The 22,782-nt window shown below is 39.5% G+C and overlaps 1 protein-coding gene and 1 pseudogene across 2 annotated transcripts in view; one reads left to right on the forward strand and one right to left on the reverse strand.

Moving 5' to 3' along the window:
• Positions 1 to 611, reverse strand: part of NCAM2 (neural cell adhesion molecule 2) — a 503,501-nt gene extending 502,890 nt beyond the window's left edge. For both annotated transcript variants that reach the window (XM_041735239.1, XM_041735240.1), the window contains exon 1: positions 420 to 611. In XM_041735239.1, the coding sequence (XP_041591173.1) occupies positions 420 to 474 (55 nt within the window). In that variant the 5' untranslated portion in view covers positions 475 to 611. The remainder of the gene's footprint in view (positions 1 to 419) is intronic.
• An 885-nt stretch (positions 612 to 1,496) lies between these two features.
• Positions 1,497 to 22,782, forward strand: part of LOC121479361 — a 76,312-nt pseudogene continuing 55,026 nt past the window's right edge.

Below are 22,782 nucleotides of genomic sequence, written 5' to 3' on the forward strand. Positions count from 1 at the left end.
AGTTTTTGCTCCTTCTGTAAAACATCGTCGTTCCCTTTCCTTCCGCAACCTCCGATATTTGACTGTGAACACACAGCAACGTACTCAGCCAATTTTTGATAATGGAAATCGGAGAAAGCCAACAGCCCAGAAAAATAAAAAAAAGAAAAAAAGAAAAGAAAAAAATTGAAAAAGAAAAGAAGCAGTTTGCCTAGATCTCCCGCTCACTGATGCCAACCTCCAAATTCCGTATTTTCTCTCATTTAAGGGTCTCCGCAGCACCGATAGCGTTTCCAGCGGCAGCTAAAATAAACAGGGAAAATGAAAATCACAAGCACCGCGACTGGAACTTTTCATCCAATTCTTCGGTGCCTCCCTGCGCCGCTCCCGGTCGGGGAAGGGGGAGGGAAAGTGGATGCAATAGGGCGCCGCGCTCCTACCTTGCCCGCTGCTGACGAGCAACCCGAGCAGGTGCAAGGAGAGGAGGAGGCTCATGTTCAGGACGCGACCCTGGAGGACAGACGGCCCCAAAGTTGTTAAGTCCAGCCCCGGAGAGGGGACGCTCCGCCGCCTCGGCCGCCTGGGCTGCAGCCGCCGCCGCTCCCGGGTGCCCGGCCGCCCGCAGCCCGCGCGCTCCTCCTCGCAAAGTGACTGCGAGCTCCGCGCCTCCCGCACTATATCCAGGCGCGGCGGCGGCGGCGGCGGCGGCAGCGGCCGCCGCGGCGGCAGCAGAGCCGGGCGGGGAGGGAGGCGCGGGCGGGGGCGCGGGCGCGGGCGCGGGCGCGGGGAGGGGGAGGGGGCGCGGCCGAGGTGTATCCCTCCGCGCCGCGCGGCCCCGGATTCGTCCGCAGTGGAGCTCGCGGCCGCGGGTTCGGTCCCGGGCGCCTCCGGCCGCAGCGCCGAGGACGAGGGCGGCGCGGAGCCCTGCGCCGGGGCCGGAGCTGCGGGCGCCGCTCGAAGCGCGTCCGGACTCAGCCGGAGCGGGGCAGCGGGGGCAGCGGGGGCAGCGGGGCAGCGGGGGCAGCGGGGGCAGCGGGGGCAGCGGGGGCAGCGGGGGCGGGCGGTGTGTCCCGCGGCCCTGGACCCTCCGAGGGCGTGGGGGGGGATGCCGCGGCCCCCCCGCTCGCCCCATCGGCCGGCTGCCCCCTTCCCTCGCGGGGACGGGGGGGTTGTCCTCGGGGTCCGCACGGCCCGTCCCCTCCGGCCACAGAGGGGGCCGGGAAGGTGTGGACGGAGGATCCCGTGCGCCTCGCCCCTCCGCCCTTAAGCGCAGGTACCTGAGGGAGAGAGGCCGGGAGGACGCGAGACGCTGCAGGGGCCTAAGTCTCCCTCCCGGGGCGGCTCAGCCTCGGCCCCAGCGCGGAGGGCGACCCCGGGGATGCGCTCGCAGCCCGGCGCCCCCGACACACCTGCGCGCGGGACCGGGGGACGGGGCCGTGGCGGGCGGGCGCCCGAACTCGCTCCTTCTCTGGAGGTTGGGGCACGTCCTTGGGGAGCCGGGGAGACAGGTCGGAGCGATGGAGGCCTGCGGCCAGGCCCGGCCCACCGCAGCCGCCCCGGCCCCGGGCCCTCCCTGGAGGCGCGGCCCCGTGCAGCGGACGGACGGTGCGTCCCTTCATCTAGAGGTTCGTCCTGTTCCTGGGTACCTGACGCCCAGCGAGACCCCTGGCCGTTTCCCTCCGAGCGAGGACACTCAAGTAGGAAGCGGGAGGGGACAGAGACACCGTGGAGCTCGGCACCAGCGCCCAGACGCCGCCCGCACCACACGCGCACGCACACGGGGGCTGGATGCTGACAGGCAGGTGTTGCCCGGGGCCCGCGGTAAGAGCAGACACGCGCTTCCAGGCTCGGGCAGGTGTTGGCTGCGCCTGTGCTCCCGGGGGGACAGGCTCCTCACACAGGAGGTTCACTTGCTTGGCATCTGGGATGGGTCTGCAAGAAGAGGGGAGGCAAAGGCCGCTGCCCAGTACCCAGGGCTGAACGCTGACCCATGGCCCTCCCAGCACCTCTCAGTTTGGGAACCGCGCCTTTCGCTTGGTTTTATAATAGTATATTTAGGACAGTATGTTTAGGAAATCCCTTTGTCAAAGCTCCCACCTTACGTCCTCTCCTCATTCTGGGAGGCACCAACTGTACTTAAGTAAGGTCACAGTCAGGGGTCCCTGGGGGCGCAGCGGTTTGGCGCCTGCCTTTGGCCCAGGGCGCGATCCTGGAGACCCGGGATCGAATCCCACATCGGGCTCCCGGCGCATGGAGCCTGCTTCTCCCTCTGCCTATGTCTCTGCCTCTCTCTCTCTCTCTGTGACTATCATAAATAAATAAAAAATTTAAAAAAAAAAAAGTAAGGTCACAGTCAGCTCTTTGCGGGAAAGGGTGGAAACAGCACACTTATAAGTGTGAAAATGACTCCTTTGTTTGCACCAGTTCTTGATTTCTCTAGGGAATCCGGTGCTGGAGCTGCGGGCACATAGGTGCATACACACACACACACACACAGGGTCACAGAAGACATTTGAAAGTGTACTACCTGTGCCAAATAGCCCCTTCACCACAAAACCTGAAATTTTTCAGTGTGACACCAGGAATAGTCGAGTACCTATGACATACAAATACACACACACACACTCACATCTGATAGTTTTGACCATTAGATCCCGTTCTTTCTTATTGGAAGTCAGTTGACTTTTACAGAGGGTTGAACTTTGCCAGGGGAGAATTTGCCTGGTGCCCTTTGAGGTGATTTAGCTATTAAATCTTCTTAGAATATGGTCAAGGAAGGAGAGAAGGTAAAAATGATCCATCAAACACTAATGACATTTCTGAGTAGAAGTTTATTTTATAAGATGCGTACAAACTATCTGTGAGAAACATAAAGAGAGAGAAGGGGATGTATGTGTATGTGTGTGTGCACCTATCTGTATGGAACAATGAACAAATAAAGCGCTGATATTCAGGAATATACAAAGGTAATATAGGTATTGATCCTACTCTCAATTTGCTAATAGTGTTATTGACTAGATCAAGAATAAACACAAGATCCGATCATATAAATCAGGTTGTGAAAATATCTTAATAGAAAACAAACTGTGATTGGGACATAAACAGAGAGGATGATTTCTGAATAGAGGATTGAGAAAGGCTTCAGGAAGCTTTGAAGAAAGAGGAGAAATCTGATGGGTAGAGACAGGGAAGGTCAGAGAGAAGCTTAAGCAGAGCCTGGAAATGTGAAAGCACACCGCTTGCCTGGAGAACAGAGAGAAGTCCAATTTGAAAAAAGTATGGTGTAAAATATACAGATTGTTTGGAGTTGCAAAAGGGGTATAGGACTATGTTATGCTAAAAAGTCATAATAGTATGTACAACCCTCTTGGAATAAAGGTCCAGACATACATGGTCAGGAAGATCCAGGCTGGCTATCTCTCCATCCCTGAGGCACAAGTCATAAGTTGGGAACCCATGGGAAGATTATAACATAGGCTCTCAGGCGTTTTATGCATAGTTATCTTGAATTTATGTTGCTGTGGGGTCTCAATAGCAGGGTGACACATACTCAAAGAAAGCCTTCCCACACTTGCTCAAACTGCTTCTTAGACAGAGGTAGGAGTGTCTCTCCAGGGCTCCATCAGAAGCACATTCATTCCCTGTTGCAGTGACAAAGTGATATACAACCTGACATTTGCCTTGGTCACTCCTGCTTCACAACAGATTGCCAGTGTGAGGACAACTTGTAGAAAAATTGTCTTTGCCCGCTGTCCTCCTGCCCACTCCAAACGCATGCTTCCCATGTGCAGACACTGAGTACTATTACCAAATGTGCCAAATCTCTGAACATGACTAAGCCATGTGTCCTGGGCAGGATATAAAAAGTATAGAAATGCATCCTCCCTCCTTTATGTGTCCCATGATTACATTTAAGACAAATTATCATAGTCTCCATCCACCTGGGGAAGTGTTTCAGAGGTTGAGCTGGGGCTTTAATTATTTCATTTATAAAAGTAAGAGAAAGTTGAACAGAACTCAGAAGCTATGAAGAGCTGAGTAGTAGGAAATACCAACAGGACTGGATGCATGGTTAAATGAAAGCAGATAAATTTGTTTTTAAAAAAATCAATAAAATGAACATGAAGGAGTAGCACAAAGATAGAAAACGATAAGGTGCATTATGTGTGGAAATTATCTTCTCAGAGAGGTTCTAACTCTTCCAACTGCAATCTGTTCTTGCAAAAGGCATGCAGGCATATAATCCACACATAGATGCCAGGCATGAATGGTGTGTAGTGGGCAGGATTTAAACATCATTTCTGTTTGTGTATTTCTGATGTTATTTTTGTTTAGTCTCTGTTAACAAAATCCATGTGTGTTAGGATCGTACTATTAGGAAATGGGACATTCTGTGTGTTCATTTATATTTTTGAAATGTCATAAACCATTATACCTATTCATTTACTTGTCTAGAAAATTGCCTGTTTTGACTTTTTTTTATTACCACAAAGGAAAAAAAAAAAAAAACACTGTATATATAGGCAGATAGCCTGAAACCTCTATAAATAGATTATCCTGCTACTGCTTTTCCTTCTCCATTAATGCCACTTTTTCAAACGGTCATCCCTTTGAAAATAATTTCAACTTTTTTGATACAACAGCACTTTAGATGTTTTACCAGGCTATTTGTGAGCATCTGACAGTAGCTACTATAGCAGTAGAATTTAGATTTTAACACCTTCCTTTGTAAATGCTTTACTTTCTTAGCCATTCTATTTGAAATTAAGAAACAGAAGGGAGAGATTTATGATACTTGAGGCACCCTAATTGTCACAGACTCTTACTTTTTAATTTCTTTCAAGATACATGGGGTCATTTTCCTTCATGGCTACTTCATGTTCCCTCTGGGCAAATAACTGCTCACTTCACTCTGAAATTATGCATTAACTGCCTATAATTTGCCACTTGCCAGAATAATATTTTCTTAACTCTAAGGGGTATTATATTTTTCTTTACCAAGACATCCCTGGCACCCATAATGATGGGCAGAGCAGATAATGTAACAAACCTATTACCCATTGACAAAACAGTGATTGACACAACTTTAAGAATATAGTTAGGACAAAGTGAGATGGGGAAAAAGGAATCAAGCAATGGCTAGCAATGAGCCTATTTGATATGACAAGGATCATAATGGAAAGTGCTGATTGCCCAAATATTAATCACAGCACTCAGAAATCACTTTTTTGTCCATTGGTAATATTAAACAAGGTGATATCTGCACAAATCCTATCATTGGGGGGGGGCAGTTTTTACATCCTAGATAAAAGCAAATCCTTCATATCTGACAAGTGATTCCATGCAGGTATAGGTTTAAGAGGAAACAACACCAACCAAATGCATTTTGGCAGGACAATAGATAGTTACATTTGAAAATCTCTTATTGCATAGAATTATTTGGTTCTCTCCTTAATAAAATTATGTTTCTGGTAATTTTCAAGTTAGATATGCAATTCTCCTAGTAATCAGAAAGCTACTGGTAGCAATAGGATTCCCTCTAATATGTCCACAAACCATTAATAATGTCCTAATAATTAACCAATGCACATTATTTGAATATACACATTCTTCTACTTTTATTTTAATGTGTATTGTTAGGTGAAAAATACTTGCATTTTACATTTACATGAGATGATCCTCACTCATTAAAAAAATTATGATACATTTTCCTTACAACCATTTTTAATCATTAGTCCTCATATTTAAATGAATATGTACTTAATACTGGGTTTGATAACCTTCCATAAAATGAGGAACTCAACACTTATGGAAGAAAATGACCTGACAATATATAAATAAAATAGAGAAACGAAACAATATATCTGTTCATGTTTTATTGTAAATTAATATTTACTCTCCCCAAACTCCTGCATTCTAATAATTAAGAAATTAAAAATGTCTATACCCTATCAAGCTGACAGATACTACCTTTGAACACTTTGGTCCATTTTCTTCAAAATTTCATACATATATATATATATGTTTTTCTTAGCATGGCTTGAGATAATACTACTTGGCCTATTTCACCTTGTTTCATATTGGAAATTAGTATTTTATACTGCCATTAACTTTGACAAATATGAATTTAATAATTTCATTTGATTACATGAACTATAGTCTAATACATTTAACAATTTTCCTACCCTAAGACATTTAGTGTTTTTCTGTAATTTTTATTCTTATGAGAAACACTGCAATGTGAATATCTTTCTCCATAGAGCTTTGAACATAGTGGAGGTTATTTCTGTAGACGACTAGAAGTTGTATAACTTGGTTTAAAGATATGACCAGTTGTAGATACTAGATTTGTATTGCATCCGTGGATGCCTGAGAAATGAGGCATCTTTCACACATAAAACCTGGTGATTGTGTGTAATCCCAACACCACCTTGTGCTGTTTCCTCCCTGGAGGTTACTTTTTGCCATCTTATAAATGGCTAGCCAAGGCTGTACTCTCCGTTCTGTATCACTTCACTTGAAGCCTAAAAAACAGCCACCTGCTTTAATTGCCCGGAGCTCAAGCAGAGATGTTCAGTAAAGCATATTGAAAGCTTGAGGGTAATAGAGACACAATAAAACACAAAAAGAAAACCCAACCTTGAATAATAGATACCACAGTACATCAGCCACTTTGGAAGACAGTTTGGCAGTTTCTTAGAAAGCTAAACATAGTCTCACCATATGATCCAGCAATTGTGTTCTTTGGTATTTATCCGGAATAGTTGAAGATTTATGTTCACACAAAGACCTGTACACATGTTTATAGAGCAGCCTTATTCATAACTGCCAAAACTAGAAGCAACCAAGATGCCCTTCAGTACGTGAACAGATAAATAAATTGTAGTATGTCCAGACAGTGGAATATCATTCAGCACTGAAGAGAAATGAGCTATCAAGCCATGAAAAGTCATGGAGGAAATTTAAATGTCTAGTATTAAGTGAAAGAAGCCAGTCTAAGAGGACTACATACAGTATGATTTCAATGATATGCATTCTAGAAAAGGCAAAATTATGGAGATGACAAAAATAGATCAGTGCGGTTAAGGGAGAGATGGAAAAATGGAGCACAAACAACATTTACGGTAATTAAAATACTCTGCATGATAGTATAATGATGATTATATGTTATTCTACATTTGTCCAAACCCATAGAATGTACAACACCAAGAGTGAACTCTCAGGTAAACTATGAACTTTGGGTGATTATGAAGTGCAGTATACTGTCATCCTCGGTAAAACATGTACCATTCTAATGATTGATTTTTATGACAAGGGAGGCTCTGCATGTATAGGGGCAGGGAATAAATGGTAAATCACTTTACCTTCCTCTCAATTTTGTTAACTTAAACTGTTCCAAAAAAAGGTAAGTCTTAAAGAAATAGATACCCATTCTAGAGACCATGGGCCATTTCATCTCTCCATAGTGAATCCCCTTAACGGATTCTCTTTCTCGGTGCTGGGAGATTTTTTAGGCACCAATTACCCTCCCAAGAAGAATTTCTCTAACCTAATCTTTCATGGCTGAGGACTATTTAGTTTCCTAGGAAACATTTGTTAATGTCTTGAGCCCTTATGATCGTCGTGATTGGGAGGATGATGTTATTGGCATCCTTTAGCATCCTACAATGCACAGAGCTGCCCTCCACAATGAATCATTATCCAAAATATTAGGGTGAGAAGTCCTGCTCTAAACTATCTTTCTTAGGGCACCCGAGTGGCTCATTTGATTAAACATCTGCCTTCTGCTCAGGTTATGATTTCAGGGTCCTGGGATCAAACCCCATATTGGGCTCCCTCCTCAGTGAGGAGTCTGCATCTACTCTCTGCCCCTCGCCACTGCTCATACACTCTTTCTCACTTTGCTCTCTCTCTCTCTCTCGCTCTCTCTCCCTAAAATTAAAAAAAAATCTTTCTCAGGATGGGTCTAGAAACAATTGCCTGTGTCCTGAGAAAAAGAACTGTTTGTTTGCTTCTCTAAAACCAAAGCCAGCCCCATTTTCTTCTCAGAAGTATTTTTAATGGTGCAATCCTCATCCTCCAAAACCAAATTTGACCCTAGATATAGTGTGACTTTTTGTCATTACTCTGTCATTTTTCCCAAAAAAAAGGCAATAATTATAATGGAAAATCAATTTCCTGAAGTTTCTTTTTCCCCTCATTTTAAATGATGTTATATGCTAGACCTCAAAGAGAAAAAAATGCATTCAGTAGAGCAACCCCAAGGGGGCTCCATATTCTTTACATAAAATGTCTTCATTTAAACATAAGTCTATGAGCATAACAACTTAAAAGAGCCCAGTGTGGCAAGTCCTACTGACTTGACACTTTCAGTCTCCTTATAAACTAAGTTTTGGAATGGCATGATTTGGGTACAGAGTCAGGGAAAGCAACTTTAAAGAGTCAACTATTGTTATAAAGCCAGCACAGTCCATCTTCATTAAAACAAAAAGACAGGGGTGCCTGAGTGGTGCCATCGGTTAGATGTCCTTTGGTTTTGGCTTAGGTCATGACCTCGGGGTTGTGGGATGGAGTCCCACATTGGGCTCCACACTCAGTGCTGAGTCTGCTTGAAACTCCCTCTCCCTCTTCCTCTCCTCCTCTCTCCCACTCTCTCTCTCTTTCTCTCTCTCTAAAATAAATAAACAAATAAATATTTTTAAAAAGCAAAAAGACAAATATTATATTTCCAGAAACATCCAGTTTGCTAATTATGCACTCAATTTATTTTTTAAAATGTCTTCGACATTCAAGGTGGAAACAGCTACAAAGAGACAACTTCATTAAGTCAGAGATATCCCAGAAAAACAGATGCATATGTGCCCTCTCTCTCCCTATTGAAATGAGTTATCAAAGGAATCCCTCTATGAATGAAAACATGTCTGACCCATGCTCAAAAATGCAGAAATTGCCAACAGCCTGCTGACATGGCTACTTACAAAACATTATGATTCAGACCCCATTTAACAAACTGTTATATGTCCAGAGGGCTAAGATAATTTTATCAGTTTATTTTACTTCAACTACTAAGCTCTTGAGGAAATAGGGATGTGCCTAGAGGATTCTGATCCATTCATATAATTGCTCCAGAATTGCCTACAACCCCAGTGTCTTTCTTAGTTTCCCTACTCTGGCTTTATATTTACCCATATCCCTTTAGCATATCAGCCTTGCAGGCCAGTTTTATACTGTCTTCCTCAGCTTTGATATGACTCCATCCCTTCCTACCACTTCAAATCAGGTCTTCTGATATTTCACAATGAGCTCACTCCTCCTCCCATGCCTGTATTCACTCACCAGTTTAGGGCTCAGTCCCTCCTCTGCCCTCATAACTGTTTCCATAACACGAATGAATAGCTATCAAGACCAGCTCCCAGAAAGGCAAACATAGCAGTGCTCCTACTTAAGCTACAGAACCTGTACTGAAGGTCTGGGGTCATTCTGAAGTGAATTGTGGAGTTATTGAATTATCAGAGTTGAAGCAACGGTGTCTTAAAAACACTGGAGAATCTGTTCTTTAACTCACCCCTGAAATAGAGGAGTCATATTTAAGAATCTTGAGATATTGAGAAGCTAGTGCTAATAAGGGTTGCAGAGTGGAAAATGCTGTAGGGAGGAAGCAGGAATATGGTAACTTCCATGAAGCCTGATACTTGAATACACTTTTTACTGCCGCCCTTATTAAAAAAATAATTATACCTAATGCACCTTGAAATTAGCAAATGGCAGTATTAAAGAGTGGTCATAAAATGTAACTTCAAAAGTCATTGTTCATATAAGAAAGAAAATCAATGTTCAGAAAATTTGACCTTTAAGTAGATCTTCTTCAAATTACAGGTGGTGTCTCAAGAAAGTATCACAGTAACACCTAAGTATAGTATAGTAAAATCAGGTTCACTCAGTATTGGAAAGGCCAAAGTGGTGTTTAATTCAATGTTTCGTCTTAACTTCATTTACTTGAATATATAGTTTGGTAGATTTACAAGACATTTTTCTTCTTTGAAATCAGAAGATTTACTAGTCGTAATTGTTTATAAGCCACTTATGCCTGGATTTCCTTTTACTTACAGACAAATACATGGTAGTAAACTAAACATTTTATTCTATACACCATCATCATTTGTATTCCATAGTCAGTCAAAGGGACGAGAAAGTTTAGGTGGAACATATGAGTCTGGCTCTCTAAATTTACAAATGAAAAAAATTGACACTAAGAAAGATTAAATGACCTGCCCAATTTCATTGAGCTTCTGGAGCAAAACTATAACTTGAATCAGAGTAATAATTTTTCTGCTACAGAATGCTTAAAAATGGAAAAATGCAAGATCAATTTCCTAATCACTACATAATATAATTCTATAATTTATTTCCTAAATGAAGTGTGAGAGTATTGCCTGTTAAGATATTTTTTAAAAGTTAGATTCCACTCTAATGATTTCAGAGGAGCAGTTTTATTTATTGGTGACTCTGATGCCATTATTATATATTAATAGATTCCTTCTTCTTAATTCAGCTTTCATCTCTAATTACCAAAGTGACTATAGCTACCAATGCCAAAAACTGATTTAAAAGTGCAAAACTGAGCCAAATCATCACAGGCTGACAAATTATTGGCTAAAATTCCCAAATAACTAGTTTATTTTTTTTTTCTAAATGGGTCTGATCAACAAAATCGATGCTCAATAAATAATAGGTAATTGGCTATAATCAACTCCTTAAACATAATGCAAAGAGAGAGCACACAAGTTAAAGTAGGGTATATTTAATGCAGTTAGGTAGTTCAGAAAGCATTGTACTATTAATTTTCAAAAGTAAACCCCTTTTTCTGTGCTGTCTGTAGCATACAGAATTGCTTTTGGAGGAATGCGTGGGTGGCTCTGTCGGTTGAGTGTCTGACTGTTGGTTTAGGCTCAGGTCATGATCTCAGGGTCATGGGATCATGAGATGGAGCCCCCACATTGGGCTTGGCACTCAGTGGGGAGTCAACTTCAGATTCTCTCTCTCCCTCTCCTGCTGCCCCTCCCCCGCACATTCTCTCTCTCTCTCTCTCAAATAAATAAATAAATAAATAAATAAATAAATAAATACAATCTTTTAAAAAACGAATTGCTTTTTTGATTGTAAGTGCTTACTAAACGTCTATGGAAAATAAAAATTTGACTTGCCTGTAATTTAAATAGCGCAATGGTTATAATGTAATGAGAAAAGTGGCATCGGGTAGAGGAAAGTAACTATAGGAGGAAAATACCCATTAATTATGTTTTCTAATATAATATAAAGTATGCATCCTATCTGTAGCTAGAGAATATACTAATTTTGGCCATGTGTTGGTTTGCAACCTTGGGAGCTTCCCAGGTGAAGTCTGAAACCAACCCTCTCCCCTTCATGCAGGGCAGTGAGAGAACAAAGAAAGAAGCAGGCCACTACAGATTGGCTGGTGAGAGATTTAATAAACAAGGTGATGGACATATGAGGTTTGTCTTAAATGACTACAAGATGAGCAGATCACTGTACCCACTCTGCCAGAGTTTTAAAAGTTAAATACAGTAGCTTTAACATAATCCCATCATATATATCATCTAGATATTCTCAAGAACACATTGCTCTCTCAAGCTTACATCCTTGAAAGTGGCTCCAACTGTGGTAATGATGGATAGAATATACATTCCAAGGACAGAGGAGAGGATGAGGATGAGGAGCCTCAGATGGCCCAGGCCAGCTCAAGGGACCACCAGAGGTCATGTCCTCTCCATGAGCTCCTCCAACTACATCCATTAGCATTTTGGTAAATTTTGGTTTGGTTTGGTTTGGGGATTTTTTTAAAGATTTTATTTATTTGTTCATGAAAGACACACATAGAGAGGCAGAGACAAAGTCAGAGGGAGAAGCAGGCTCCCTGCGGGAAGCCCCATGAGGGACTCAATCCTGGAACTCTGGGATCACACCCTGGATGGAGGCAGATGCTCAACCACTGAACAACCCAGGCGCCCCAGCATTTTAGTAAATTTTGAACAGGTAATATGTCCTATGTACTGAGTTAAGCCATTGGTACATACACATCATGCAATTTATTCCTCACAGAAACATTATGATGTGGATTATTATTCCCATTTTATATATGAGACGCTAGAGGACAGAAAGCTCTAGCCACTGGGTAAGGTCAGAGACATGAAGTGCTACAGCTATGGTTTGGACTCAGGCATACCTGACAGCAAAGATCTGTATTTTAAAACCTCTTCTTTAAGTATAATGTGCTGATAAGCCATCTACTAAAGGCTCTTCAAAAGCAAAGATGACGTAAAAGGAAAAAAGTAGACAATTTTCAAAATTCTCCACATGCACTATAATTTCAATTACTTAAGATGACCAAAATGAGAATGATCTAATTAAATTATCCAAAATTCAAGATGGAGAAGTTAACATTGAAAAGGTTAATAATATTAGTCTGTTGATCTTTAATAGCAATTATCAAGTTTCGACACATTAATTATGGCATACACATTAAATATATATTAACATGAAGTTATATAAAATTTATGATTTGAAAACCTATTATTTTATTGGTTGTCAGCATTAGAAAGAATAAAAGAACTTACAAATGAAAAATACCCAAAGTACTGTTAAATAAGTATTAATGACAGCACATTTGTGTATATGTAGAGATATGACATTTAGTAATTTTATTTACTATGCATGTTGGATATATTTATCACTTATAAGTATCTTTAGCACATATTTAATTTCCCCTAAGTCATAACATTTATAATTTTTTTAGTGTGTGGCATTATAAATCGTCCACATAAAAGAAAGAAATAACTGGTTCAGTTATTTTGCCGAAAAAAGACACTCTTATGAACAACTTTAAAAGCACAAAATGCTTAGAAAAAATGTCTTAAAGTATTCTGGTAGAAAGAGGATGAAAGAAGCACTTATTTATACTTTGTAGGTCTGAGTGTTTGTAGGAAATTCTGTTCTTGCAACATTTTGAGTAATTTTCTGAAGTGTTCATGAACCAAATTACCGATCTTCACGAAGATGAGTAATTATCCAAACAGAATGCTTCCTTGTGAATACTGCAAACACAATTAAAGAGGCACTAACATAAATTATGCCACAGTGTACCACTCTATCACTTGTATTTTTTCACTTGGTTAAAAAAAAAAATCTTGAATACGGCCACGGATCTATTATTGGTTCTACTTTAGTTCTAAGACCTTTAAAAAGCGGTTGTGTTCAAGCTAAATTCGGCCTGATGAAGTGACAGCAGCTGTGGTGCTCCATACCCTCACCTTGAGGCCCCCTTCCCTCTCAGAAATGACCACTGTGTTTGGGAAAGCTGTCAGTGTTTGTGTTGGTTTGATTTACCTGTCTAATTTGGATTGTAATTATGCCCACTGGGTGGGGAATGTGACTAACTTTGTGTTCCGACAGCACCTGGCGCACAGTTGGATTTCCACTAAGTGTTGAATAATAATCTACAGAAATCAATTTAATATTAGCAATGTAGGTCTTTATGCAGGGCAATTCCTTCTTATCTCTAGGAATTGTAGGGTAAAAAAAATCTAGCTTAGCAAAGAATATGCTATACTTGGGGTCATTCTGTCCTACAGGAAAATACCATGTGTCTCCTGAGTGCACTTTCTGTCTATAATAGACAAGAACAAAGCAGTGAACTCCGAAGTGAATGAAGTGCAAGTGGGAGAGAGAAAGAGCAGGCTTCACATGCCATATTCTTTTTTGGTCTTTTCCCTGAAAAGGCTGGCGTGAGACTCACAAAGCAGATGCAGTCCTTGAGGCAATGCGTGTGCCATGTGCTGTCCTCGTAAGGTATGTGGCCATTGAGAGTATCTAAAGAGCAGGCCCTAGGACTACAGGATTCTATAGCTGCAGGACCTTCAGCAGAACTGACCCAAGACTGGAAGCTTGAAACTGAACCCCAGAGCTAGGAAGTGGTGCGCCCAGAGTCCTTCATGTATTGAGTGGTGACCTGGTATTTTATATATTGCTCTTAAAAATTAAACTTCATCCCTGTCCATATTTATATTTAGTTAGAGAGAAAATAAATCAAACGAATACTGCTACACCACTGTTCAGTGTGGAAAGTAGTGTAATGGTATGATATTGATCACTGGATACCATTCAAGTATTTGTGGGAAAACCCAGTCTTTTGTTGTGACTTCCCCATACCTGTCTTTTCTCCTCTGCTATTTTGAACACTTACTTAAAGCGATTTCTATCCTGTGTTCTTCCCAGTGGGGTGTTGATTGCCCATCCCAGGCTCATAATTGGTTTGGTTCTCCAGACCCATTACTCTGATATATGAAATATCAGAATAATAGTAGCATTGGATACATTAACAACTGCATTTCAACACTTCTATCTTTGGGTAATGGACTCAGGGCAGAGTACTATGATCCACCCTATATTAAGGTAGCCACTGGGTCTTTTTCACTTTCAACAAAATTATGATACAGATGAAGTCACATTGTTTAAAAATCTTGGTAATCACACACCCTGAAAGCTATTCCCTGTATGTTATTTGCTACGTATGATGAAAGTCCTCTACAACCTGTGCTGATTGCTGAATTATAGGTAACACTTTGGAACAAACAATTGAATGTGATTTTATAGTTTGGGATCATACATAACTATGACTTTTGGAAAAGACGGGTTATCTACTTAGAAATAAAAATGCATTCTGGTTCACCATTCATTTGCCTTATCTCACTTGCTGGACCTTTTCTCATGCCCCTTTGAAATAAAAATAATTGGAATAATTAGTGATGCCACTATTTTTGCCTCTATACTAAATCCACATGTGGGAGTTATACATATCCTCCTTAATATGGACATGCCATCACTTGATCATTACCTGAAGATTCATTAAACCTAACACATATTATTTTACTTTCTTTTGCACTTTTTCTTCTTTTCTTAAACTTGGAGAGAATACCACAACAGAGCTTATATGAAGATTCTTACTTCCACCTTGAGATGTGTTTAGGTCTGACAAAAAGCAATGTTTTTGGCTGAACAGACTTACAAAACACAAAAATTTAAATTAGAATTACAAGGCAATATTATGACAGACAATGTTATCAAAAATAATACAACTAAATATGGTATATATGGGCAGCCTGGGTAGCTCAGCAGTTTAGCTCCGCCTTCAGCCCAGGGTGTGATCCTGGAGACCTGGGATCGAGTCCCACGTCGGGCTCCCTGCATGGAGCCTGCTTCTCCCTCTGCCTGTGTCTCTGCCTCTGTGTGTGTGTGTGTATGTGTCTCATGAATAAATAAAATCTTTATAAATAAATAAATAAATAAATAAATAAATAAATAAATAAAATATGAGATTCATATTTTATTTTTTTTCAGAGAAGCAAACAATAAGTGCCAATTTATGTCAATATCTAGATGAAGCATGATAAGGCCCTTAGCTTTCCACCTAAATGGTGATGTTTTTGCTAATAGTCAGGGAAACCTATTTCTATATCTGTATTTCTGTCTCTTGTACCTGGGCACAGGAGAAGCATTGCTAGGGTGATATTTTTTCCTCTTGTCCTTCCTCTGCTGTCATGGCCTCTGGTGATTCCACAGGGTAACCTAGGGTGAAAGCAGAAAGAATTTATCTTATCTGTGGTCCGTGAAAGATGAATAAATTTCCTTCCCTTCTCTTACCTTCCTTAGAATCTAATGCCCTATACAACTTCTCTAGTCTAAACACTTGCAGAAATCGAGTCCAACATAAAGTTGTTTACTGTGTGTCACATGGATTTCAAATGAGCAAAAGAAAGTGTGGGGAATAGAGATTAGAGTTTGCAGCTCCTTCTAACAGAGTAGTTCCTTTTACCATAGAAGGATCAAGCTTTAGAGCTAGGCTTTTAAAAAAGATTGATCATCCACTAAGCTCTCTCTCTCTTTCCAAAACCCTTTTTTTTTTCATATCTCTTACTATAATCTCCCTGTCAATGGAGCAGCTCAGACTTCCGCCAGATGCTAGAAAGAACTCTCTGTTCATATGTGCTGCTGTCCCTGAGAGGTGAAGGCTGAAGCCATATGAAAAGCAGGGACTAAAGCAGACACTCAGCTCCATTCTTCCCACTGGAGAGATCTGGAGAGGATTTTCTCACTAGTTCACCCAAGAAGCAAGCACATCTCACAGAGGAAAACTTGGATTTTTTTTCATAAATAATATACTAGATTCTTAAAAGAAGACATTTTTCCTGTGTGTGTGTGTGTGTGTGTGTGTGTGTGTGTGTGTGTGTGTGTGTTTCTTATAGGGCTGCTTAAAGGCAACAATAAACTATAAAAATGTCATTGTTGGGATGCCTGGGTGGCTCAGTTGGTTAAGCATCTTGCCTTCAGTTCAGGCCATGATATCAGGGTCCTGGGATCAAGCCCTGCATCAGGCTCCCTGCTCAACGGAGAGCCTGCTTCTTCCTCTCCCTCTGCCTACTGCTCTCCCTACTTGTGTGCTGTGTGTGTGTGTGTGTGTGTGTGTGTGTGTGTGTGAAATAAATAAATAAAATCTTAAAAAGAAAACAATGTCATTGTTTTACAAAACAGCTGTGGATTTCTCTTGGCCTGGCATATCTGATAAGGCTTGACAAAAGTGCAGATCTTGGGCTTCTCTGTTGTTGGGATTTTTTTGTTTGCTTATTTGTTTTTTAATATCAAACCTTCCCTAGCCTTGATCAGAGGACTCATGGATTATTTCTATCATAGCAAACAATTTTTGCACATGTTTGTCTCTTCGTCCAGGAAGACTTTCTCCATACCTAATATGGCAATCGAGTACATTATACTTTATAATTATAAAGTATTAGTATAAGGTGTGTACTTATAAATGGAGCACATGCCTTTGATTGGTTGATTCAAACCAAAAGGTCAGAGTTTTGGTAAGTTACACAGAGGGTTTATCTAAGGCGCAATAAGCAGAAGTCACTGGGAAGCAGAGGAGACTTGATCACAAGGGCTGTAGGGGGGTGGTGTTGGGAACTTGCCTGAGGGGACTAGCCTCAGTTTAGGGTCTCAGCAGGCTGTTAGTCATATAAAATGTTTGCCGAGGCAGCAATACCACAGCATAGCTTACTAAACACTTGACAGTCGTCATCCAATCGTTATTTTCCTGTGTGTACTTTTGACTTTGGAGCTGAATTATTTTGTAAACTAATGATGGCCTGATTCTTACAAGAGTGGTATATTTAACTCTAGAATTATATTTACATTTATAAAGGTGTATTTTGTTCCCTGCATATTTTTTCAACTTTAATTATTTACTTTTGAAATAGCACTACAGAGATGATAATTATATTATTTTTATATATAATAATATTATTTTATTATATATTATTATAGATATTTTTATTATATATAAGGAGGTATTGTTATATATTATGATATGTAAGATATGATTATATATAAGAAGAAATACATATTAGGTCTTTGTTCTTGTTTGTTTCTGGCACTGAGTTCCCGAAACCTTTGAAATTTCCTAAGTGTTGAGACTGATCAAGTCTCTGGTTATATTTATGCAATGACTTTTAGGATCTGCTTACAATGGGGGCTGGTTGTCAGAAGAATCAGCCATGTGTTTGGAGGGTTGGAGCTCTAAGTCCAAAATCCAGGGAGGGGTTGAAAACCTGAAAGTTGAATCAATTACCAATTGGTAATGATATAATCAGCCCAGCCAATGTAATGAAGCCACCATAAATACCTAAGAGGACAGGGTTCAGAGAGGTTCCAGGATGGTGAACATGTGAACTGTAGAGAGAGTGGTGCCCTGCAGGGGGCATAGAAGCTCCTTGCCCTATGCATTCTTTTACCTGGCTGTTCCTGCATGATAACCTTTTTTAATGAACCAGTAAACTGGTAAGTAATATGTTTCTGTGAGTTCTGTGAGCCTCTCTAGCAAGTTAACTGAGCCCAAGGAGGTTGTGGGAACCTTCAATCTACGGTTGGTAGGTCAGAAGCACAGGTGACAACCTGGGCTTGTGATTGGCATCTGCCGTTGTGGAGGAAGGGCAGGTAGTCTTATAGAACTGAACCCTCAGTTACTATCTTCAGGAGATAGAACTGACGTGAATTCTTGGACCTCCTGCTGATTTCTGAGAATTGCTTAGTGTTGTGTGGGAAGCCCCCATTCCACACAAACATGTTGCAGTCGGATCCGATAATCTAATTTATCATCACATATGAGAAAATATCAGTGGCTCTATATATATTTTTAATGTGTAATTTATACAAATACTGGCATTAATCTATATAAAATTGCATAATTTATATTAATATATAACATGATCACATAAATATATAATATATATTTATAATTATATACATACATATGGAGCAGAGATTCCTAGCACTGTGTGACTGGTAAATCAAAGTCAAGTAGATTTAAATGTACTCATTCACACCAGAATTTAATGAAATAAGCAGGGTAAAATATCAGGACATGGAATGTCTTCCATATAATTATAACCTGCCACCTCTTATTGTTACCTTTCTTAAACCATGTAACAGCCTTTTATAAAGTTTGTAAAACCTGTGAATTTTTTCTAACGTTTCCTGAAATTGTCTCTGTTCTTAAATAAAGGTTTTTCTGGACACAAATATCGGTGGTTTTTGTACAAATAGTTTTGTTTTAACATAGGTAATGTTAATGAGCTCAATTATTAAATACAAATTTAAGCACTTACTCTTTTAGCATTGAACAACTTGTTTCTACAGTTTAGAGACTTAGATGGCAAAATCTCTAAAGACCATTCCTAAATTACATTGATCTTATGTTTTCATTTTCAGTAAACAGCAGTCCGGGCATAAGTGTCTATCCTAGGAATACCTATTTCCTTGTTGCAAATTAATTAAAAGTCATGCTCACTTCTTATGTAAGTCTTTATAAAATGTACGTTATTCTTGCTCTTTTTATCCTCGTGTTTATGATAGAAGTTGATATTTTAAATCTTTGATCTTTTCTTCTGTCCTTTGCAGGTAACTCAGAAGGAACTAGGCGGACACCAGAGGGAGCCCACGTTACCTACCTATCTCAGGAGCTAATGTGACATCATCCGTCGCCCTATTTATAAAGAGTAAATTTAATATTCAGGCACAGCCCAATACACCTAAGAATTCAGGGGAGGGAAGCAACAAATAGCTTAACTTATTGAGGTTTATAAAAAATAAACTGCACTATATATCTTCACTACTTAACACTGCCATTTAATATAATTAAATATAATTTAATTACTTTATATTATCAATATAAATATAATTGCTTGAAATGTTTCCATTAAAATGCAAAGGCATGAGCAATTTCTAAACCACTTGGAATCTAGAGGGAGAGAAGGAGATATGAGTGGTAAAGTCCCGCTCCTCTAAGGTTTGAATTTCAGTGCAGTTGGGACAAAAGGTCTATCTCCCTGCCCTGTTGTGAGAACATGTTGGCTTGCAGTATTCATAGGCTATCATTTGGCTTTATTTTATAGGTGATGAAACCCTTTTCTGAGCCCCTTTACCACTTTGGCAAAGGGCACTCACCACCCAAACTTTATTTTTCCCCTAAATCGAATGCATGTAAAAAAAAAAATACCTAGCACTCAGGCAATTCACTTTTTATCTGAGCCTTGGGCAATGACAAAATAGAAATTGCAACATTTTACCATACTCATAATGTAGTGATACAAGGTCTCTTTGAAACAAGCACACCAGGCAAAAGACTGGAAGAGTCTGTGAGCTGAACAATAAAAAGAATTTCTAAATTCCCTTTTATAGCTTCTCAAAAGTGCTTATTGATTTCTTGTTTTTAAAATAATTCTAATGCCACATCATATGAAAATAATATCCTATGTCCCATGAATGTTTAATGTTCTTTGGTTTTGTTATTGTTTTTGTTTTTTGGCACATTCTATCAAAACACATAGATAGTGTGTGTTTCACAGTGGTGGAGGGGGAAAAATTTCTGGCTTATTTAGAACTAATCCAGATATGAGACTCTCAGAGTCTCCTTTTTGGAAATCATTCTTCCAAATTCCTAAAGAAGTTTTCATTAATGTTGTTAAAACCTTATTTAAAGATAATCTTGCAAGTGATTTAAAAACCTAAACTATTTTCAAAAATCAATTTATTGATAATTGTAATCTACATCTCTTTTGAAATGATTCTAATGCATATATCTGATCCTTTTCATTAATCTAGTTTCCCTTCTGGTCTTTCTGTCACCCACTGATAACCTGTATCTTAGTTACTGAGAGCTTCTTTACTGCCACCATTTCCCCCCATGGTGTGGCAAGTTCCTGCCAACCTCCCCTTCTCACCATTAACAGTCCTGTCTACCTGCTTGTGAAATAATCTTCTGTAAGAAAAGGAATAGATATCAGCTGTTGCACTAAATAGCAAATTTAATCTGTACATTTACAATGTAGGGAATATTTTTATTTCTTGGATTTTTAAAACTGACAAAGGCATTATCACACAGGAAGAACAGACCTTTAGGGGTGAAGATGTTACTTCTTGATTACATGTGACAATTTATAGTGGACAAATATTTGTGCATCTGGAAGGAGCAATGCTTTATTTTAAAAAATAGGTACACTCATTATCAATATGGCCAGCGTATTTAAAAAGGTGTATGTTCCTCTCATAATCATTCATTTGGGAAATATTTACATTTATATTTTCAAGAAATTAGTCCAATTTTCTTTTGCTAACAAGATTTGACAATATACAAATGTTTTGAAGTTTAATTAGGCTAATGGCAAATGGTATGGTATTTATCAAAAAGATTCAATCATCATATACACCGGCACCATTCACTATTAACCATCCAGATCCCATTTCTTAGATCCTCTTATTCTCAGTTTCCATGTTTGTAAATTCTATGTATGTCAGGTATCTCATGAAAATGCTGTCAGAAGGTAATGGATTATTTTATATGAAATACCATACTATATTTCTTAATAGCTCCTGAATAAATGTGAGATAACTACACTGTTCTCTAAGTGAAAGATTATATTGGAAATAAATTTTCAACTTTATAAAATTTTTACTCTAGCATACTGTATTGAATTTTTACCAACATAGATGATGATAGATAGATAGATGATAGATAGGTGATAGATAGGTGATAGATAGATAGATAGATAGATAGATAGATAGATAGATAGAGGCATTTTATTGAAGGGTACCAAAGAAGATAATACAAGTCAGTCAGAATGTGTATTACATGTCTCTTTCTCCCCCAAATTTCATATATATATATATATATATATATATATATATATATATATATATATGTTTTCCCTTGGTAATAAGTCAATAGAAAGTAGATACCTTTGTAAGTTATTAGATACATCAAATCCACTTATAGTCTGCAACATACATTCTGTGTTAGCTTAAATCCTGAGTTTCTATTTAGTATATTTAACTGTGGTTCACTTTGCATGCTCCACCCTTGCCTCCTGGCCCTTCACATTCCTCTGGGTCATGGACAGCAAGCAGTCTTCCCTAAATTCTGAAGTTTCTCTCATCACACTGAGATTTATTGAAAAAATAACAAAAAAGCAAACAAAAAACAGAAGCTCATCAAAAGTGTTTCACTTTGTACTGTATCCTTTGTGCTCTACCCCTTTGGAGTAGGTAAGAAAAGCCCTAGCACAGGATTTGTGACTGAGCACGTCACAATGACGTATTTGGTCTTAGGCCTGCTTTCACTTCAGCTCAAGGTACCAGGCAGCCAGTTTGGCATCTGAGCATGCCTTTCATAGCTCAAAGCACCTTTCCCAGTATATCTGGTCTAAGTTTATAAGCATTTTCTGATTATTCATTTGGGATTTAAAACCACATCCATAAAAATATTAGGTGAATGTTCAAAAACATGTCACAGAATTGATAAAGAGGATTACTAGTTTCTGTTGGCAGTATATGTCTTAGTTTAATTTAAATACTTGATGAATAATTATGTACTGTAGCACCATGACTGTTGAAAATTTAGTAAAAATGAAAAACATGGCTATCTTCTTCAATATTAGCTAGGAAAAAAAATCCTAGGCACATAGTGGGTATGCAATAAATACAGAAAACCACTGATAGCAGTTGTAATACTGATAGCAGTTGAAAAAAAAATCTTTATTCATGATAACTCAGATACAAGAAAGCAGAAATTAAAAGTATATCCTTAATTTTTATAACCATTGTACATACTTAGAAAGACAGGAAAAGTTTTGAAACAATGTGAGCTACCTATATCAAGCAGTAAGAAGTGTCCCTGTAGTTTGCACATTGTTTTACCAATATCGTATTTTTAAAATCCTGTTGAAAAATTACATTGATGCATTTTAGCCATTTTATAAAATGTATAGCAAACTCCGAGGGAAGAGGTATTTCTCTGTCTTCATGACATTCAGGCGGTGCATTTGCTACATACTGATTTAGAGACAGGGCATTCAATTATAGTGAAGGGAGCTGTATATCCAATTCCCTCTGCACAGGTTGTGCTTGGGAGTTGCCCCTTCTTGCTCCTTTACTCTCCATCATTCAGACAGAACAGGTGGTTGCCATGGGCAGCATAGCATTAAAGGACGCATGATCGTTTAGTGACTGCTGATTGTATGAGCCACTGCAGTCCATGAGGACTTGAGTTTCTGTGTTTACTTTCAGAATGAAAATCTTAGAACTATTTATACCTAAACAACTGGAAAAGACCTGCTTTTCTTTTTTTATGATTTTATTTATTTATTCATGAGAATACACAGAGAGGAGAGAGAGAGA

This window comes from Vulpes lagopus, chromosome 20 (genome assembly GCF_018345385.1).
Source record: "Vulpes lagopus strain Blue_001 chromosome 20, ASM1834538v1, whole genome shotgun sequence".
NCBI lineage: Eukaryota > Metazoa > Chordata > Mammalia > Carnivora > Canidae > Vulpes > Vulpes lagopus.